This window comes from Panthera pardus, unplaced genomic scaffold (genome assembly GCF_024362965.1).
Source record: "Panthera pardus isolate Hobbes unplaced genomic scaffold, ASM2436296v1 HiC_scaffold_24, whole genome shotgun sequence".
Lineage (NCBI taxonomy): Eukaryota > Metazoa > Chordata > Mammalia > Carnivora > Felidae > Panthera > Panthera pardus.
Window position 1 is genome coordinate 65,984,156 of NW_026526810.1, and position 18,342 is coordinate 66,002,497.

At 51.1% G+C, this 18,342-nt stretch overlaps 1 protein-coding gene across 1 annotated transcript; it reads left to right on the forward strand.

Annotated features, from left to right (window-relative positions):
- The first annotated feature begins 543 nt into the window (after window positions 1–543).
- On the forward strand, window positions 544–8,653 carry REM2 (RRAD and GEM like GTPase 2). The gene is made up of 5 exons (XM_019429463.2): window positions 544–4,407; window positions 5,645–5,986; window positions 6,228–6,301; window positions 7,028–7,235; window positions 7,594–8,653. Exons 1-5 carry the CDS (start codon window positions 4,305–4,307, stop codon window positions 7,887–7,889), a joined length of 1,023 nt encoding a protein of 340 aa, XP_019285008.1. The 5' UTR covers window positions 544–4,304; the 3' UTR covers window positions 7,890–8,653.
- Window positions 8,654–18,342: the final 9,689 nt, after the last annotated feature.

Sequence of the window (18,342 nt, forward strand, 5' to 3'; positions counted from 1 at the left end):
AAATGAGCTATAACCTGAGCCCTGTCTCTACCCATCTCAGCTTACGCTTCCCTCGCCTTGCCCCTCCCTGTGAAGGTCTCTGCTCTGCCCTCGGAACCCTGCCCTCTTCCTACTTGTTCTAACCACATACGCTTGGTTTTTACACCACTCTAGGAACCCTAAGGACTGACCCTCTCCACCACTTGCACCTACTATCTGGGGCTCAGCCCTACGGTGACTGACACCAGGGGTCAGCACCAAGCCTCTTTACTCACCACCAGTCCAGAAGTCTAGTGAGCCAGCTGGGCGCTGTAGTGGGAATGTTCCCATTCATGGAGTACTCCCAGAGCACAGATCATAGAAGCAGAATGTCCCTAGGGGAACGCAGGAGCCTTAACTCCTGGCCTCTACCTCTACCTCTACCTCTACCCTCCTGGCCTCTTAACTCCTGGCCTCTACCCTCCACCCCCACCAAGCAGTTACAGTCTGTCCTGTGCAAGATAGGTGAACTCTTGGCCAGGATGCCTCAAAGCAGGCAAAAATAAGTTGAAAGAAAAAAATCATAAACATCTGGGGTGTGAAGATGCTGGCATCACTTTGACCAAATCCAAAAAGGTCTGCCTAGAAGAGGGCCCAAACTAGACTCTAAAGAATGTGGTCCATAGGTGGAATAGAGTTATGGATTCTAGGAACAGTGAGAATCCACAGGATAAAACTAAGCAGATGTGAGGGCTAGGGCTGCAGGCTGAACCCCAGACCTCCTAAGAAAAGAGGCAGGAGTGTAAGCAGTGGCCAGAGCTGAAGAGCTAGAGTGGGTGATGGAGGAGGGAATAACCTGGAGAAATGTTGGAGCCCAGCCTCTGGTAAGTGAGGTGACAGAAGCCGTCCCAGAGTTTGAAACGAAAACTGGGACAAGGGATACAGAAGGCGTCTATGGGGGTGGCATGGAGCTGAGGCATTCCCGAACAGAAGCAGACTCTCCTCAGGCTCGCCCTCACCCTTCCTGGCCAGCCTGGTCTAGCCCCAGCCTCTGGCGGAAGGGCCCTGGTAATTACAGCCTGTCTGTGTCTGTGCCCACATCCGCACACCCAGCACCAACCGCATGTTTCCTCCTCTCAGTGAGCAAGAGCCTAGGGAAGTGGCAGAGAGTGAATATGGTATAGTCCTGGATTGAGGGATCTTGGGAAAGACCCAGATTCCTTTGACTCCAGACCCTCTCCAGAGATTGGGGAAGGGACTTCAGAGATCCCCATCCTTGCATACCCTTCTCCCTTTGGGTCTTCCTTCCCTAGTGCTAACAGTCCCTGGGTTCCCCTAGTGAAAGGCCCAGGGAAGCAGGGAATGCTGATTTTCCTTCCACACCTCTCCATCTCCTGGTCTGCACCCTCTCCCTTGCTCCTCTCCTTCAGCTGACAGCCTCATCACTTGTCCTGCTCCAGACCTTTGACCTCCTGGTGTTATTTGTAATTTGTGGACAAAGACATGGTAAAAGAATGCTCCTCAGGGTGGAATGCTTCAGGAAGCCAGAGGGAAGACCTGAGGGTAGAGTTCACTGGGAAGGGCTGTGTGTCCTGAGCCTGAAATAAGTTTCTCTAGGTGCTGGGTGTATGCTCTAGAAGGTGCAAAGGGTAATGCTACTTTTGTCAGCCACAGAGAAGCCCCAGGTTGGTGGGAAGAGGGGACTTAGCCTTGTACAGGCAACATGGGAAACTCAGAAGGTCCCACCCAGGAGAGGTGGGGAGAGGGTGGGGAACTGGGGAGCAGTCACTCAAGTTTATTTGCACCAAGCCCTATGGAAAAAGAAACAAAGCCACCTCACATCCTATCAGGACAGAGACAACACTATCCAAAGTGCCCAGTACTGGGGCGTGGGACTCCTGTCAAAGCTCTCAGTGCAGAGGAGGGAGGTGTCTCAGCATGAGATGGAGATCAGGCTGGGAATCTGAAATAACAGCACATACTAGCATTGAGTCCTTAAGAATCTGGGACTGAACCAAGCTCCAGACCCTGCTGGAAGGGGAGAGGGACCCCTAGCCACACTGCCTGAGGTTGTGGGAGCACCAGATAGTTGGGCAACCTGCTGAGTGCCAGATCCTTTTTCATGTGTAGTGAGCCCTCAAAACAAGGCTGTGCCATGGGCATCATAATCCCAATTCACAGGTTTGGAAGCAGTTTCATAGGAATTAGGAGACTAGCCCAGTCTCTACACAGAGGCAGATTTAAACCTGGATTGGTTCAGTTCCAAATTTCACCCTTGCCCCACTATTCCACAGACTCTCCCGTGGAGGAGAGCCAACATTTCTCAGGTTATTCCCTCCTCCACTTCTTACTAGTGGGACAAGAGAGATAGTGGTTCAAGGTGAAACCCAGCTGGCTCCTGTGACCCAAAGCACAGTCAATGGTAATGGTCAATAATCCTTCCTGGGGTCTGCAGCCCCCGTCTCACTCATATGGTATCATAGAAATTAATCCAACCACCTAAGTGGGTTTTCCAGATATATGAAGCTCACCTCACCCCTTTACAATATAAAACTTTTAAAACTCATTTTGTAAGGAAATCATTCTAAACCGTCTTCAGCACATCTGCAATAGAACACACATTTTTCCAGATGGCTGAGGATCATTCATAGAAACCAATGGCTTCTCTATAACAATGTTTTCAGAAGCTGTAACAGTGTCAGGGAAGCTGTTCGCCTTTTTGCCAAAATGCTCTTAGACGACTTTTTAAATGCTTATGACACCTTTAAAGTGTTTTGTGGTGTTGTTGCCCTTGCTACTGGGTGATCAGGGGTCACTTGCTACTCTAATGTTCTGTAATTTCCTGTAATGAGTATAGGAACACATAGACACATACTGAAATTGTAAATAAGGACAAGGGAAGCTGTGATTGAAGCCTGGAGAGTCTATCCAATGAGTAAAGTATGTAAGTACTGTAGTTGCTCAGGGGTCCCTTCTGATCCCCCTAGACCCCAAACGTTGCCCCGTAGTAGATCTCCGGTCAGTGAAGTGTTACTGCACATTAGTCCATGATTACTATTTGTCTCTTCCATTGGAGGAGTCCCCTGAAGATTACAATACAGACTGTTCCAAATAATAGAAGACAGTTGGAATATTTAAGACAAAGAAGGCAGCAAGGCAGATGAAAAACAGTCTTTGGCATTGGAAGAACCAGGGTGGGAATCCTGGTGTCCCCATTTTCCAGCTGATGATTGATTTGGGGACAGGCTACCCCCCTACCACTCTAAGCCTTCAGGTCATGAGAATGACAGGAGATAATGCAGGAAGCTGCTTCACACAGCACCTGGCAAACATGGGGTGAGGAGGAGCCAGAAAATCAGAAGGTATGTTTGGGTGCTTGCAGCGTCGGGAAGAAAGATAAGAACTGATCTGAAGGGAAAGGGCCTTTCCACACGAAAAAGGATCTGGCACTCAGGGAAAAGGAAGCTGGCAGAAAAGGAGCAGTAAAGGAGAGGTGCCATGCTGGCTTCCCACAAAGACGCAGACATCATCGTGTAGTCCAGGAGGCCTGGTGGTGCCCTGGAGAGTGTGGAGAGGGGGCTGACACTTGGGACTGGGAACTTCTAGAGGGCTAAGCTCTGTGTACTAACACCAGGTTGGTGGGCCTGGCAGGGAGGGAGAGAAGGGGAGCCCACATGGTTCGCATCCACCTAAACGTAGTGACAGAATGAAGCTGCCCAAACAAGGCAGCCATCTCCCCTTCCTTAGCGCCCCCATCTGCCTAGGGGCCCAGCTGGGAAGTGGCTACTCTGGTGTGTCTTAACCCAGAAGGGTGGTATGGGAAAGGAGAGGGTGATGGGGAAGCTTGGTGCCAGGGTGACCGGTGTCTCTTGGTTTCTGCCTCCAGACCCTCCATTTAGCCACTGAGCAGCCACTCTGACCTGGACACTGGGCTGGGAGGCTGAGAGTACACAAATGACGCACAGTCCTGGTTCCTGGACTCCCAGTCCCTGGGTCCTTGCCTCCGGCCATCCTCCACTCCCTTACCCACTGACCCCTCAGCCCACTTCTCTGAATGCCTGTCTCTTTTGCTCCTCTGACTCCAGTCTGTTCAGGTCTTAGCCAGACTCCGCAGTGTGTGTGCTCCCAGAGGGAAGCCACACAAAGGAAGGGGGGGGGGGCGGGCGGCAGAAAGGAGGGAATCCCGCTGACATCACTGCTCATTAGCATGTGTGACCTCATCAGGGGGCGGGACAACTTCCCCAGGTGTTGGGGGGGGAATGGGGGTGGTATTTAAGGGAAAAGCTGACAGTGCTGCTGAGTGAGGGAGCGGGGACTGCAAGCGGCTGGGCTGCACACGCACGCGGATGCACACGGACCTCGACACGGACATGGACACAGACACAGAAACCACAGCACTCTGCCCCTCCGGCAGCCACCAGGCCTCCCCCCCCGGGACGCCCATACCAGGTGAGGGCTGAGCTGGGCAGGTTTCCAGCAGAAACCACGGGGGGTGGGAGCTGAAGCTCTGGTGGGGAGGTCAGAACTGGCGGCCGACGGAGCTTGAACCCAAACAGCAACTCGGGAAGTGGAGAAGCCTCCCGCTCACACCAGGACTGAGGCTGGGCTGGGCTGGGGGCTGCGGAGTGCTGCCTAAACACCCCCACCCCCCATCACTCCGGGGCTTCGCTGGGGAAACTGGTGCTTAGCCCCTAGGTCAGCCTCATTCCCATGAGGCTGGGATGGGCAGGAGGGATGGGGGAAAGGAAAGGGGCAGCCCACAAGCCTGGGAATCACAGGCTGGGGGCTACCCTGGGGACCTGTTGTAAGGGTTTCACTGGCTCGAGGAGGCCCTGGCTGCCAGCCAAGTATTGATCCTGGGCTATTTCCAGCCTCTCTCCATCCCCCTTTGTTGTGTCTGTCGTTCTTCCTCCAGTTACCCTGACCCATGCATTGTCACTCTCCCTCTCGCTCATGCTCCCGCTCTCTCCCTCTCTCCCTCCCTCCCTCTACCTCACCATGAACACAAGATTCTCTGGAACTCACGGGAAGGTCAGAGATGCAGAAGGGTTCTCACACACAGCCATGCACCAGGAGTGCTCACTTAGAGGGCCATTTGAAGAAGCAAAGAGGCGGCAATTCTCACACACCGTGGAGGGGGACCCAATGCACACATCGTAATGAGCAAAGGCCCTTCCCTCGGCATAGGCTCCCCACAAAGTTTTTGACTCTACCAGTACCCACCCCCCAGAACCTGGGCAGCAGCTTCAGCTTCTCATCCCCTGTGCCCCTCCCCAGTGTGGGGACAACCAGTGCGGAAGCAGTGGAAGGCAGGGCCTCTTGGTGGAAACAGGGGCAGCCCTCAGGGCCAGAGGCCTAGTCTGGGGGTGTGCCTGTGTGTCAGTGTGAAGAGGGAGTGGGTGTGCAAGCCTGCGCACAGGTGCCTCCCCTGCATGGGGCATGTTTTAAACAGGTTGTGGCTGGAACCACACTGGCTAAGCCTTCAGCTTAGCTCCTCAGAGCCCCACCAGTTCAGGCTTCTGAGGGAATTCAGTGTAAGAAGTCAGACCAAAGATTCTCAGCTCCTTCTGGGGCATGGTCATCAGCTGGGCCTCTGAAGCCAGAGCAGCCAGGATTGAGCCCTCTGCAGATGGCCAGGCATACCTTCACTCATAGCTTCCTTCTCTTTGCCTACCCCCCGCCTCAGAAACAGATGCCACACTGCTGAAGAAGCCAGAGAAGCTGTTGGCAGGGTTGGACCGGGGTGGGCCACCACCGGCCCCAGGGGCACCCAGACGAAGAGGCAGTATGCCTGTTCCCTACAAGCACCAGCTGCGGCGTGCCCAAGCTATAGATGAACTTGACTGGCCACCTCAAGCCTCATCCTCTGGCTCCTCTGACTCCTTGGGCTCGGGGGAGGCAGCCCCCACCGAACAAGATGGCATCTTCAAGGTCATGCTGGTAGGGGAGAGCGGCGTGGGCAAGAGCACCCTAGCAGGCACTTTCGGCGGTCTCCAGGGAGATAGTGCTCATGAGCCAGAGAACCCAGGTATTTGGAGGGGAAACCCTGAAAGGGTCAAAGGCACCTGCGGACCCCTAGTCAGGGATGCAAGAGGCATGAGCAGCCCCCAGAGGCCAAAACCTAAGAGAAGTTACTTCAATGCTTTCTGTGGCAACCTCCCTGGAGGGGGTCCCTGGTGCTGGGATCTGAGGCTTCCCTGGTTACCAGGTCTCATGAGTGCTGGGGAGCCTCCTGATGGGCTCTATTCCCTGTCCTTATTTCCCAGCAGAGGATACCTATGAAAGACGCATCATGGTGGATAAGGAGGAAGTGACTCTAATTGTTTATGACATCTGGGAACAGGTAAGAACTAAGACACGGCTGTAAGCAGGCAATGAAACCTAGGAGAGCTGGGGAGGGGCAAAGTCTGGCTGAAGGCGGGTGGCTCTGTAGGCCCTGGTTTTAATATGTACTGGACGTATGACCTTTCATATGTGTCATCCAGAGAGCAAAGGCCCACATCAATGTGCATACCATGGCACTGAGAGCCGCTGTCTTTCCAGGATCTTCTGACCCTGAGGAAAGTTAGGATCTGAATTTGACAAACCCTGAAGCTGCAAGCCAGGCTACACACCCTGAAATTGACCCCATCCATATGTGTTTCAGCCTGGAAGAGTCTTACCTGACAGGACAAGAGCTCAGGGCTCTGGAATATCAGGGAAGGGAAATAAGTGAGGATTTATGAATATTTGGACAAAAATGGTTACCACATAGAAATGAGAGGCCAGATTACATACAGCTGAAGAGCATTCATTTTTAAGTTAAGAGCTTAAGCATATGAAAGTAGGATGGGCTACCCTAGCCTACGACCCTATCTCCCCAATTCTCCCATGCGGGGCTCACATTACAAATTACTTTCTCCTCCACAACACACTCTAGGGATGGAGATTATGCCATTAACTAACTCTGCTGTCCTAAGCAGGTGGCTTCTCCCTCACATCCAGATTCCTCATCCTTGAGATGTAGGTGGGGAACAGGTTCTCCCATGCCTCCAGCCCTGACATCCCACCACTCTCTGCCCACATGCAGGGGGACGCAGGGGGGTGGCTGCGGGACCACTGCCTTCAGACCGGGGATGCCTTTCTCATCGTCTTCTCAGTCACCGACCGACGAAGCTTCTCCAAAGTTCCAGAGACCCTACTTCGGCTCCGGGCTGAGAGGCCCCACCACGACCTCCCTGTCATCCTCGTTGGAAACAAGAGCGACCTAGCCCGCTCGCGGGAGGTCTCACTGGAGGGTGAGTATCCTGGACCTAATTAACACTTGCAATCTCAGGGGAGATTCCAAGTGACCTCTTCTCCACAAGGCCCTTCTACCCTTCCAGGACAGGCTAAGGGCAGACTCCCAATACCCATGTCTAGCGCCGGAGAACCCCTTCTCTTCACTCCTCACCTCTTCGCCAAGGCCCCTTTATCTCCTTCCCTCGGCACCACCAAGACCCTCCACCTGATCCCTGCCTGTTCTCAGTTGCAAGAGATTCACCTGCTAGGACCCCTTTGTACTGCACAGCGGGCATCTCCCCAGGCCCACCCTTGCCTGGCCCCGCCCCGGGCCCAGTGTAGCCCGCGGGCTCTTCAACCTGTCCCTTCCTGCAGAGGGCCGCCACCTGGCAGGGACACTGAGCTGCAAGCACATCGAGACGTCGGCGGCGCTGCACCACAACACGCGGGAGCTCTTCGAGGGCGCGGTGCGCCAGATCCGGCTGCGGCGGGGCCGGAGCCGTGCCGGGGGCCCGCGGCCCGAGTGGGGCAGCCCCGACGGCCCCGCGCCGCCCGCGCGCCGCGAGAGCCTCACCAAGAAGGCCAAGCGCTTCCTTGCCAACCTGGTGCCGCGCAACGCCAAGTTCTTCAAGCAGCGCTCCAGGTCGTGTCACGACCTCTCCGTGCTCTGAGCCGCGGTCGTCATGGCCACCGCGGTCGTCATGGTCACCGCGCCCTCAGCTCACCCCTTCACCCCGCCCCGCCCCCGTCCGGCTTCCTTTGTGAAGACCGTCTAGGAAACCAAAAAGTCCGAGGGCGCGCGGGTGTGGCCGCGGGGGGCGGGCCCCCTGCCCCCAGCCCCTGGTTGGCGTCGCCCCCAGCCCTGCCACCACGCGCGTGCCCTGGCTACCTCCCCGCCCAAGAGCGCCTAGAAGGCGAGGACGCAGACCTGCGGGCGGGCACGCTGCGGTCGGCGAGCGAGGCGGCTTCTGGCGGGCAGGAGGGGATATAGTTCCGTGAGCTACTTTGACTTTTATTAAGTCGCGCTTGACCACCTCTCCTGTAAAGAGACCCTAAAAGTGAGAACTGGAAAAGTGCTTGGTAGACCCCTTTACAGTTCTCTGCGCGAACACGCCTCATCTTTAAGACATCCTTAAAGGTAAAAACACTGGAGACGCTTCGTTGAGACTTTTCCCAAAACGTGCTGGCTCTTATCTGCTGCACTTGTCCACTTTGCCTTTAAGAAGTTCTTAAAGGCAAAGGCCTGGAAGTGCCATTTTTCAGAATCGATTCTGTGATTTACCACTACATCATGGCACTTCCCTTTTAAGGTAAGGTTTGGACAGACTCTTGCCTTCAGATGCCATTGTTAAGAGCTGAGCAGGCAGCACCCTGGGCCCAGGAGGCCCCAGCAAAAGAGCCACCCTTCCCTTTTCAATAAAGAACTTTTCTACTACATTTGCTCATTTTGACTCTGTTCTCAAAAGCCCTGCAGAAGGGATAGATGTAGATGGAAACTGTTAGAGACAAAACTTAGGCCCAGAGGAGCAAAGAACCTAAACCTACCTCTACAGAGGCTTCAGAACTGACTCAGTCTTGGTTGTAGTCTGTAACAAGGAGCCACAGGCCCTTAGAGATCGCTGGGTCCAACTTGTCGCTTTGTAAATGAGCAGACAACCCTGGAGAGGAGCAAGGAAATACTAGAAGTAATTTAGTGACTTAATGAAACAATGGGACCAGGTCCATAGACTCTAGACCTCATCTCCTTACACCACCTTATTCTGCAGAGTAAGCTGGAGGCTACATTTAGCACCTAGAGCTATACAGAGCTTTGTCCTGGGCTGGTTTAAGGTGGGGCCCACATCCACCAGAGAGGCCCATCAGCTGGGGCATGATGGGGACGGCCTGCACCTCCCCTGGCAGGCCTCCACCCTCCCAACTGTCACCTGCAGAGCCCGTGTGAGAACTGAAGCTGTCAGTGTCTCCCCCTGGGGACGCCCACGTCTTCTGCTGCCTGAGCCACGAGTTTGAACAAAGAGAGCAGAGGCAGCAGCTCCCCTCACCCCAGACATGCAGTATAGCTCCCTGAGTACCTGAGGGCCAGGCCTCCACTCCATCCCACTCAGGTTCCCAGAGCTTGATGGAGGAGGGATGAGATGTCTCCCGAGTCCTTGTAGCTGGTGGGAAGGAGCCAAGGGGACCAGTTCAGCATCAGTGGTTATGAGATGGTAATATGAATAATGACATTATCCTAAGGACTTTATTAATTTTTCTCTGTTAATTCTTTAAGGACCATATAAGGTATTACTACTTCTTATACTGTAGAAGAAACAGTTTAAGTAACTTGCCTGAGGTTAGTAAGCAACAGAGCAGGGATCCCACTCATGTCTGCTTGATACTTAATTTTATCCAGCTTTGTATCGGAGGTTCCCGCTCCAGTAAGGATGAGGGGAAGAAGAAGAAGGTCACTAGAAGAAATGTAAGCAACATGATGGCCGGGGCCATGGGCAGTGGCTGTGGTGAAAAGGCCAGAGAAGTTACACGGCTATGGGGGAATAGGCCAGGAAACTCTAGGGACCGTGAACAGAGCCACTTCAAAATGTAAAATGCATAAAAACACACTGGGCCCATTAAAAGACAGATGGCTGGGTTGAAACCTTAGGGACATTAAGGGGAGGGGGTAAGAGATGAGCACAGAGTAGAAGGTTTGGAACCCTACTTTTAAGTACCTTAAATAGCAGGCAAAGGAGTTTGTGCCCAAGCCTGCAGGCAGTGAGTCACCACAGGTCTTTGGGTATGGAAGTGACATGAGCAGGATGGTCCTTGGGCAGAGGAGGCTGGGAGAGGTGCATGGACTGGGGCAGCAAAGATAAGGCCTGAGAAGCTGAGTTTAGCGGGCAATCAACTTTACATATTGGAAGGTAATGAAGTGCCGACCATAGGGAGAAGGCAGTGGGAAAGGAGAGGCACTACAGGTATGAGTCAGGACTGCGATGACTGGGTATAGGCGGGAGTCTTAGGTGGTGGGTGAGGAACTGGGAGTTAGAGGGCAGAGGAGGACATGGGTAAATGGATCCATTTTGGAGACTCTTGAGTTTGCGATGCTAGAAGAATATCCATATGGGGTTTCGGCAGCTCTCCAAAGATCTGGGTCTGAAATTCAGAACAAGTTAGGGCAAAAGATACAAAAATGAGAATAATTCCCATAAAGATGGTAGTAGAGGGGCGCCTGGGTGGCTCGGTTGGTTAAGTGTCCCACTTCCTTCCACTCAGGTCATGATCTTGTGGTTCACTGCTTCCAGCCCCGCGTCGGGCTCTGTGCTGACAGCTCAGAGCCTGGAACCTGCTTCAGATTCTGTGTCTTCCTCTGTCTCTCTGCCCTTCCCCTGCTCATGCTCTCTCTCTCTCAAAAATAAATAACATAAATACATTATTTAAAAATTTTTAAAAACGTTTTATTAAAAAAAAGATGGCAGCAGAGGAGCCAGAGGAAAGGATGAGCAGCAGTCACACGGCACCCCGTGCTCAGTAGAATGTGTTGCTATTGCGGCCTTGAAAATCTTTGAGCGAGGAGCCCTGCATTTTAATTTTGCCCCAGGCCCCACAAATCATGCTAAGGGAGGTACAAAGGGAGAGGATACAATACTGGCTGGGATCCTTGCCTCAAATCACACATGGGCTTTAGGGGCTGTGATTCTTGTGAAGTGGGACAATTCATGTGCCCATGCAGTCATGCACTTGAGAATAGTGTGCATAGATTTCATAGATTGCCAAAGGGGTCTGTGACCCAACAAATGACAAACCAGGATGTTACTGATTGCTGCCGGGGAGGGCAGTTGGGTGGGGGCAAGACAGGTGTAGGAAGTGTACTTTTCATCGTGTGCCCTTTTTGTTCCTTTTGAGTGTTTAACTATGGCGTATATCACCTGTTCAAAAACTAAATAAAATAATGTAAAACAAAACACAGCCTTGATGTTCTAGAGAAAGAAGAAGGTGGAGATGTAACCACCACAGAGGCAGGCCGTGGAAGGACTAGAATTGTGCAGATAGTGGCCAGTGCCAAGGAAGGAGGCCTTTTTTTTTTTTTTAAAGTAAACTCTATGCCTAGCGCCGGGGGTCAGACTCACAACCCTGAGAGCAACAGTAGCATACTTTACCAACTGAGCCAGCCAGGCACCCCAAGAGGAGATTTTTGTTTTTTTTTAAACATTTCTTTATTTTTGAGAGACAGAGCAAGACAGAGCAAGACAGAGTGTGAACAGGGAAGAGGCAGAGGAGGGCGGGTACACAGAATCTGAAGCAGGCTCCAGGCTCTAAGCTGTCAGCAGAGCCTGAGCAGGGCTCAAACTCACTCACGAGACTGATAGATCATGACCCAAGTCAAAGTCAGACACTTAACCCACTGAACCACCCAGGTGCCCTAGGAGGAGGGCTTTTAAAGTGGAAGACTACCACCAGTGGTCAAATGTGGCCAAAGGGGCGGATGGGGAAAAAGGTCCAGTGCCTTTCACGTGGCTGAAGCTGAAAATATGCATACTGAAGATGATGGTGGTGGCGGCAGGGCCTCCCCCAGGAGGGGGACTGCACGCACCACAGGCTTCCCTCCCCCTAACTCAGCCAGTCCCATCAGCCCAACCCATCTGTGTGTTCCCTCCAGACGCCTACAGGGACGAGCTCAGAACAGACGGAAGCTGAAGCCACGCTCCCGTCAGACTTGGAAAGTGGGGTCTTCTGCGAGAGCCAGGCCATTCTTCTACCTCCCTCTGATCAAGGCATAGTGCCAGGCTGCTGGTCTGGGCCGCTGTGAGAAACCAGCAAAGGACCCTGGGGCTTGAGCTGCTTGTGCCAGGTAAGGTCTTCTCTGCCCTCATTCTCCTCTTAACCACTGCAATCTTGTCTCTGCTCCTTTACCAGCTGGCCCCTGTGACCCCCCATGATTTCTGGCCCACAAGGCCTCCTCACTGGCTGAGAGCATGAGCTGTGTGTGCTCTGCTCTGAGGGGCCAGAGATGAGGCCTGCCATGCATCTTGGAAAGCATCTCTCTGCTCTGGGCCTCTGCTCAGAGCTGGGCCTTTGTGCCCTGCTGCATCTAACCCTCTCTAGAGAGACTGGGCAGGGTCTCTCCTCTCCTAAACTGTTTTTTAATGTTTTATTTATTTTTGAGACAGAGACATAGCATGAGCAGGGAGGGGCAGAGAGAGAAGGAGACACAGAATCTGAAGCAGGCTCTAGACTCCAAGCTGTGAACACAGAGCCTGACATGGGGTCGAACCCACGAACCACGAGATCATGACCTGAGCCGAAGTCAGACGCTTAACTGACCAAGCCACCCAGGCGCCCCTTTCGTCTTCTAAAAGGCTGCCAGTTGTGGAAGAGCATTTCACAAGTCTTCTGGGTTAAACCCTCATTCCCAGAAAGTCCACCCATACATATACATCTTTTTATTAATGTAGCATAATTCTATCCACATCAGTCTAAGTCAATTTTTCCTAGACTTTCATCCACAAATACTTGTTGTTCCCCTCAAGTACTGCCATAGGCCAGTCACTGTGCTGGGCCTTATGGGAAAAACAAATACAGGTAACACTATCCCTGCCCTCAGGGAGCTTACAAATGAGCTGGAGAGATGGGACAAGGTGGTAATAGCACTACCAGGGCCAACAACAGCAAACTGTACCACATTTTGACTATCTGAGGGCTATGTCCTGAGCTCTAAGAATTCTGAATGGAAGAAAACAGAATTTAAAGACAGATTTTAGGAGCTGGGCCTTAACAGATATATGTAAGCTGTGGATAGATGGGGGAAAGAAGAAAAAACTCCCTGTGGTGAAACTACATGAGCAAATGCACAGGAGACAGACATGGTGGGCAGCCCGCCATGTGAGGTAAATACCCTTCCTGTAAGAAGGCAGCCAAATTTGGGTGGATGGTACAGCCAAGTTGTCAAGGGACCCCAAAACCAATAAGCAGCATCTTGCTGCTTAGTACTTTATCTTTTTTTTTTTTTTTTTTAGGTAATCTCTACCTCTAATGTGGGGCTAGAACTCATAACCCCGAGATTAAGGGTCGCACACTCCACCAGCCCAACCCATCTTTGGGCCAGCCAGGTGCCCCTCATCTGTATGTAGCTTGATGCCATGCTCCATGGCTCGGTCGCCTTGTAGACTCAAGATGCAAATACAGACTCAATGTGGGCCTTGCAAACATTTTAATTAGCACTTAGTCCCACGATTTTCTGGATGGAGGACACCACTCTCAACGTCTTTGCCTTTCTGAACCTCAGCTCTCCCAACTGTAAAATGAAGATAACATTACCTACCTTGTAGGATAGTCATAAGGACTAAATACAAATCCAAGTATCTTTGTAATTTGTCAAACATTATACAAATGAGCTGTGGAAGTAATGCTTTTTACAACCTGTGTCCAGGTCCCTTATTCAGGCATCCAGACAGCTTGCTAACCTCTCAAGCAGAGCAGCACCCTGGAGATACAAATTTAAGGTGTGCCTGGCTGGCTTGGTCAGTGGAACGTGCGACTCTTGATCTTGAGGTTGTGGGTTTGAGTCCCACCCTGGGTGTAGAGATTGCTTAAAAAGATAAATAAAAAAGTATTTAAGTTGCAGTCCACAAAGTCCAACTTGCCTCCCATAGGACTCACAGGTAATCCCCTGTGAGTTGTGTTGTTTTGAAGAGGATGGGGAAGGAGGGGGGTGATTGGCAACCAAAGCCTCAGTGATGGTATTATACTGCCTAGTGTTCCATTGTTTGTTCAGGTTATAATGTCTTTAGGCAGAGTACCTGTGCTGATTTAAAACATTTATCTGAGGGGTGCCTGGGTGGCGCAGTCGGTTAAGTGTCTGACTTCAGCCAGGTCACGATCTCACGGTCCGTGAGTTCGAGCCCCGCGTCAGGCTCTGGGCTGATGGCTCGGAGCCTGGAGCCTGTTTCCGATTCTGTGTCTCCCTCTCTCTCTGCCCCTCCCCCGTTCATGCTCTGTCTCTCTCTGTCCCAAAAATAAATTAAAAAAAAAAAAACGTTGAAAAAAAAAATTAAAAAAAAAAAAACAAAAACATTTATCTGAAAGGAAATTGTCAGAGTTCTGGAGACCAGTGATGGCAGGTGCTTACAGGAGCACCTGCGGAAGGTCAGGAGGGAGGTTAAGCAAAGGGCTGTAGCAGACACCACTAGGATTTTCCCCGGCCAGACAAAGCAAAGGGCACTAGGTACCCTGAAGGTACCTGAGGGGGTGGGGAGGGAGAGAATCACATTGATTTTTCAAAGCCATCTCGCTCTGATTTATAGTTTCAGGCATAAAAAGAGATTGAGCCAGTGGGACTGGTTTTTCTGAAAACTAAGCTGCTTGTGACCCAGGACCTAGGGAGCTTGGGACTTTAGTCCAGGAACAATTGAGACTTACTTTCACCATTGCCTCACCTTCACTTCTCTCCCTGCATATATTAAGCATTCTTTGAGGTTGGAAGATGAGGTCAGGTAGAGAGTCAAGTGTGTAGGCATCCAGAGGAATGGGGATAGTGATGGCAGTAGCTATGACAAGTAGTAATGACAAGCTATCAAGTTCTAAGCCCTCAGCACAATCATTTCATTGCATCCTCACAATGTCCCTGAGACAGGTACTATTGTCATCATTTCCCTTTTACAGAAGGAGAGTCGAGGTTAGAGAAGTGATGAACATCCAAGTTTATTCAGCTGGTTTGTGACAGAAGAGCTATCTGAACCATGTGGTATTGCCCCAGAGGGTGACCATTCTGCTACAGGGTGGAGGTCTCCTGACTTGGTTGGGCCCAACCCAGTTCAGAAAAGGCTAATTTTCAGCACCACCCATTCTAAACAAGTAGGCTTCATGATGCCTGAAAGCTGACTGAAGCTCCCTTCCTTTCTGGGACATTGGCTAGAGTTTGACAAGTCTCTGATTTCCAAGGTCATTGCTTCTCCTTTCTGCAATCTAGCATTGACTGGCTCCTTTCCAGTCTTCAGGGCCCTCATCCATCTACCATTGCCCTAAAAAATAACTGCTTAATGGCTCTCCAGTAACTGCAGCCAACTCCTTAAGGGCTCTTGAGAGGAGATCATCTGGGAAAGCTAACAGAACTCATCCAACTTTTAAAAGTGAGCTATGATCAGCTCTTTCCTTGCCTCCACCTTCCTGTATGATCTAAACTGGTTGGTCTGCTTCACCTCTCAGAGCTCTCTCAACCAAGAGCACACTGAGCACATCAGTTCTGGATATAAATGTAAGAGTTGGGAGAGAAGAGAAGGAATGTTTGAAGCCAGAAGGTTCAGACACAGTTCTGAGACCAGAATTTCTTTCCTGGATCCAGCTCATGACTATTGACTTCACCTGGTTGCCATGGAAACATCCGTCTCTGTTGGATGGGAAGCAGCATTTTTGACAAAGCATCACAGGCTACCATGGTAACACCAAAAAGAGTAAAGCTGCTTTCTCTCTTGGAGGGTGAGGAATGAATGGAGGAGGAGGCCAGGATGGACATTGGAAAGCTTAGCTCTGACTTGAACAGAGGGGAAATTAATTCAAGACATCTAATATGTGTGAAGGAAAGCAATAGTGAAAAAGACATGTTGATGCCTTGTCTCACTGGGCTATCACCATCTACTAGTAGAGGTTACTGTAGAGAACTGTAGTCGAGAACTGTAAATAAAGACAGAATGAGACTTCTAATGGGACAAAGAATACTGAAAAGGGAAACCAACTAGCAAAGCTTCAGAGTCTTAATGGACAGGATTTTAACCAGCAGGAGAGGAGCAAAAAGAGAACAAGATGAGCAGACGTGGAAGAGGAAAAGTTCAGGACATACTGAGAACTCTGGGTACAGAGACAGGAAAAGTGACTCCAAGGCCTTGGCTTCCACAAGAGGCAGGCTGAGATTAGGATCCAGGAATGTGAAGCTAGACTGCCTGGATTGGAATCCCAAACTCACTTGTGTAATCGCAGGGCAGGTTACTTACACTTTGGGTAGCCTCTTCCTTGTTCACAAAGATGATAAGAGTCTGCCTCAGAGGTCACTGTGAGGTTGAAGCAACTCTATACATACGAAGTGATTAGAACAATGCCTAACCCACAACGACGGGACCACCCTGCACCGATGTTAACAGTCATCATTATACCCCCTCCTACTTTCCGAAGCCAGGACAGCCTTTTCTCCCTGTCTAAATATTACTTCCGGATTCTCACCAGACCCCTTCCTTAACAGAGAAAGGAGAGGCTGCGGCTGACCATCTCCCTTCAAGGTGTAAACTTATTTTCCTTCTGCATAAGCACCAGGACTAAAGGTTCAAAGGGTAAACACCTGCTTCCTCTGGTAGCTCACATCAGGGGTTGTTGGAACCTAAGAAGGAAGTAGGCAGAAACTCAATTTTAAGAACAAAGAAGTTTAGAGAACAGGGAGGAAAACACCACTGCCTTAGAAAAGGCAGAAGCATGGGCTAGAAGCCAAATATCAGGTGAACATCTGTTTAGAACTGAGGACAGTTGGGAAATTCTATGCTAGTAGAGGATCCGGGTCAGTCTCTCCTCTACCTTCGCCCCAGGTGCCATGCCCAGACAAGAGAGGTTGAAGGTTTCTTTTACCTTAGGCTGGGCACAGAGGCTGTTTGCTGCCCCCTCCTCTCTACTCCAACCACCTCCAATGCAGGCATGAGTAACAAGAAGGCACTGAGTCACATGCAGTGACTCCAGCTGTCACCCACTAGATGCTGTCACCTTATATGGATTAAGACTAGAGTAACTGTCTTAGATGTTTCCTCACTTCCACCACGCTCTCTCTCCCAACAAGAGGCTGTATGAGGAACTAAGAAGGGTGACAGGAACCGAAGTGCAGGAAGACCAAAGGAGGCAAGGATGGGAATATAAGGAAACCAAGCAAAGATAGACACCCATCTGAGGAGGGCAGGGAGGCAAAGCCTGTGGGTATTTATGGTTTGGAAGAGTTCAAAACTGCCATGAGACGGCCCAGTCCATTGCCTCAGGATGACTAACAAAAATGGTCCACACTGTACTTTTCAGGATGCATTAGCAGCCAAATCAATAACTACAGGGGGACTGGGCCACAGCCAGCTGCTACCTAAAAACAATGTATCCTCTGTCCTATCCCCCGGGCCAAGAGAGCAAATTAGAACAGGAAAGGGTGGAGGTGGTGGCAAAGGCAACCGTAGCAGCAAATGAGGCTGCACCAGCCTATACAGCCATACCACCGTGAACACACCCCATCTTGGCTGATCTCAGCAGGTAAGCAGGGTCGGGCCTGGTCAGTACTTGGGATAGGAGGAATCAAGACCTAGTCCTGGGTCCCAGTGGCCTTTTATACCACAAGCAGGCACCAAGTACTTAATACTTCTGTGTGAAAAGCAACCCCAGAAGCTAATATCACCAAAAACTGTTCACTCTGGTTAGAAGTCTAAGAGCTGACAAATTAAAACCTAACAGCAATTATCCATATTTTTAGCATGACAATACAGTCTTAACATTCTGTTGCCATAGGGACCAGAAGAGAATGGGGGAGTCCCACAGAGCTCTGCCCCTGAACCTCAGACCTTCTTCTCTAGGCTGGTCCCTAACTGGTGAGCCAGGTTCTGGCAGGCCCCTTGTCACAGATCTTACAAAGCCGGCAGAGAAAAGAGATGTGCATCCCCTTCCTCAGGGCGATTCCTGGGATACTCAGCTTTCTGGAATTCACTGGTCCTAGCCTGTGTTATCTCAAGCAGAGCCATATATGGAAAACAAGACTTGAGGGGACTGACCAAGGAATAGCAGATTTAAGGCCTGGGGAGCCCTGATATAAGACCCCCAAGCCCCTTTGGATACCAGACTGGGATTTCCATTACAAAGAGGGCCAAAAGCGGGCACAGAGGCTAATGGTAAAACTGGTGAGCTTAGGCTTCCCTGGTACTTAAGCTGCTCAAGATCTCGAACACCTCTAGCCACTTGAGGAGCAGAATGTGCTACTGTCACACTGCCATCTGGTGGAAAGACAAGATCTGTCCCTTAGACGCAGAGACAGCCTTGGGAAGTGTGTCCAGTGGGCAAGGTAGGTTTGGAAATAGTTAAGATGAAGACAAACGGAGGAGACAATGGGGCTAAAGGTGTAATGCAGATACAGACTGGGAACTC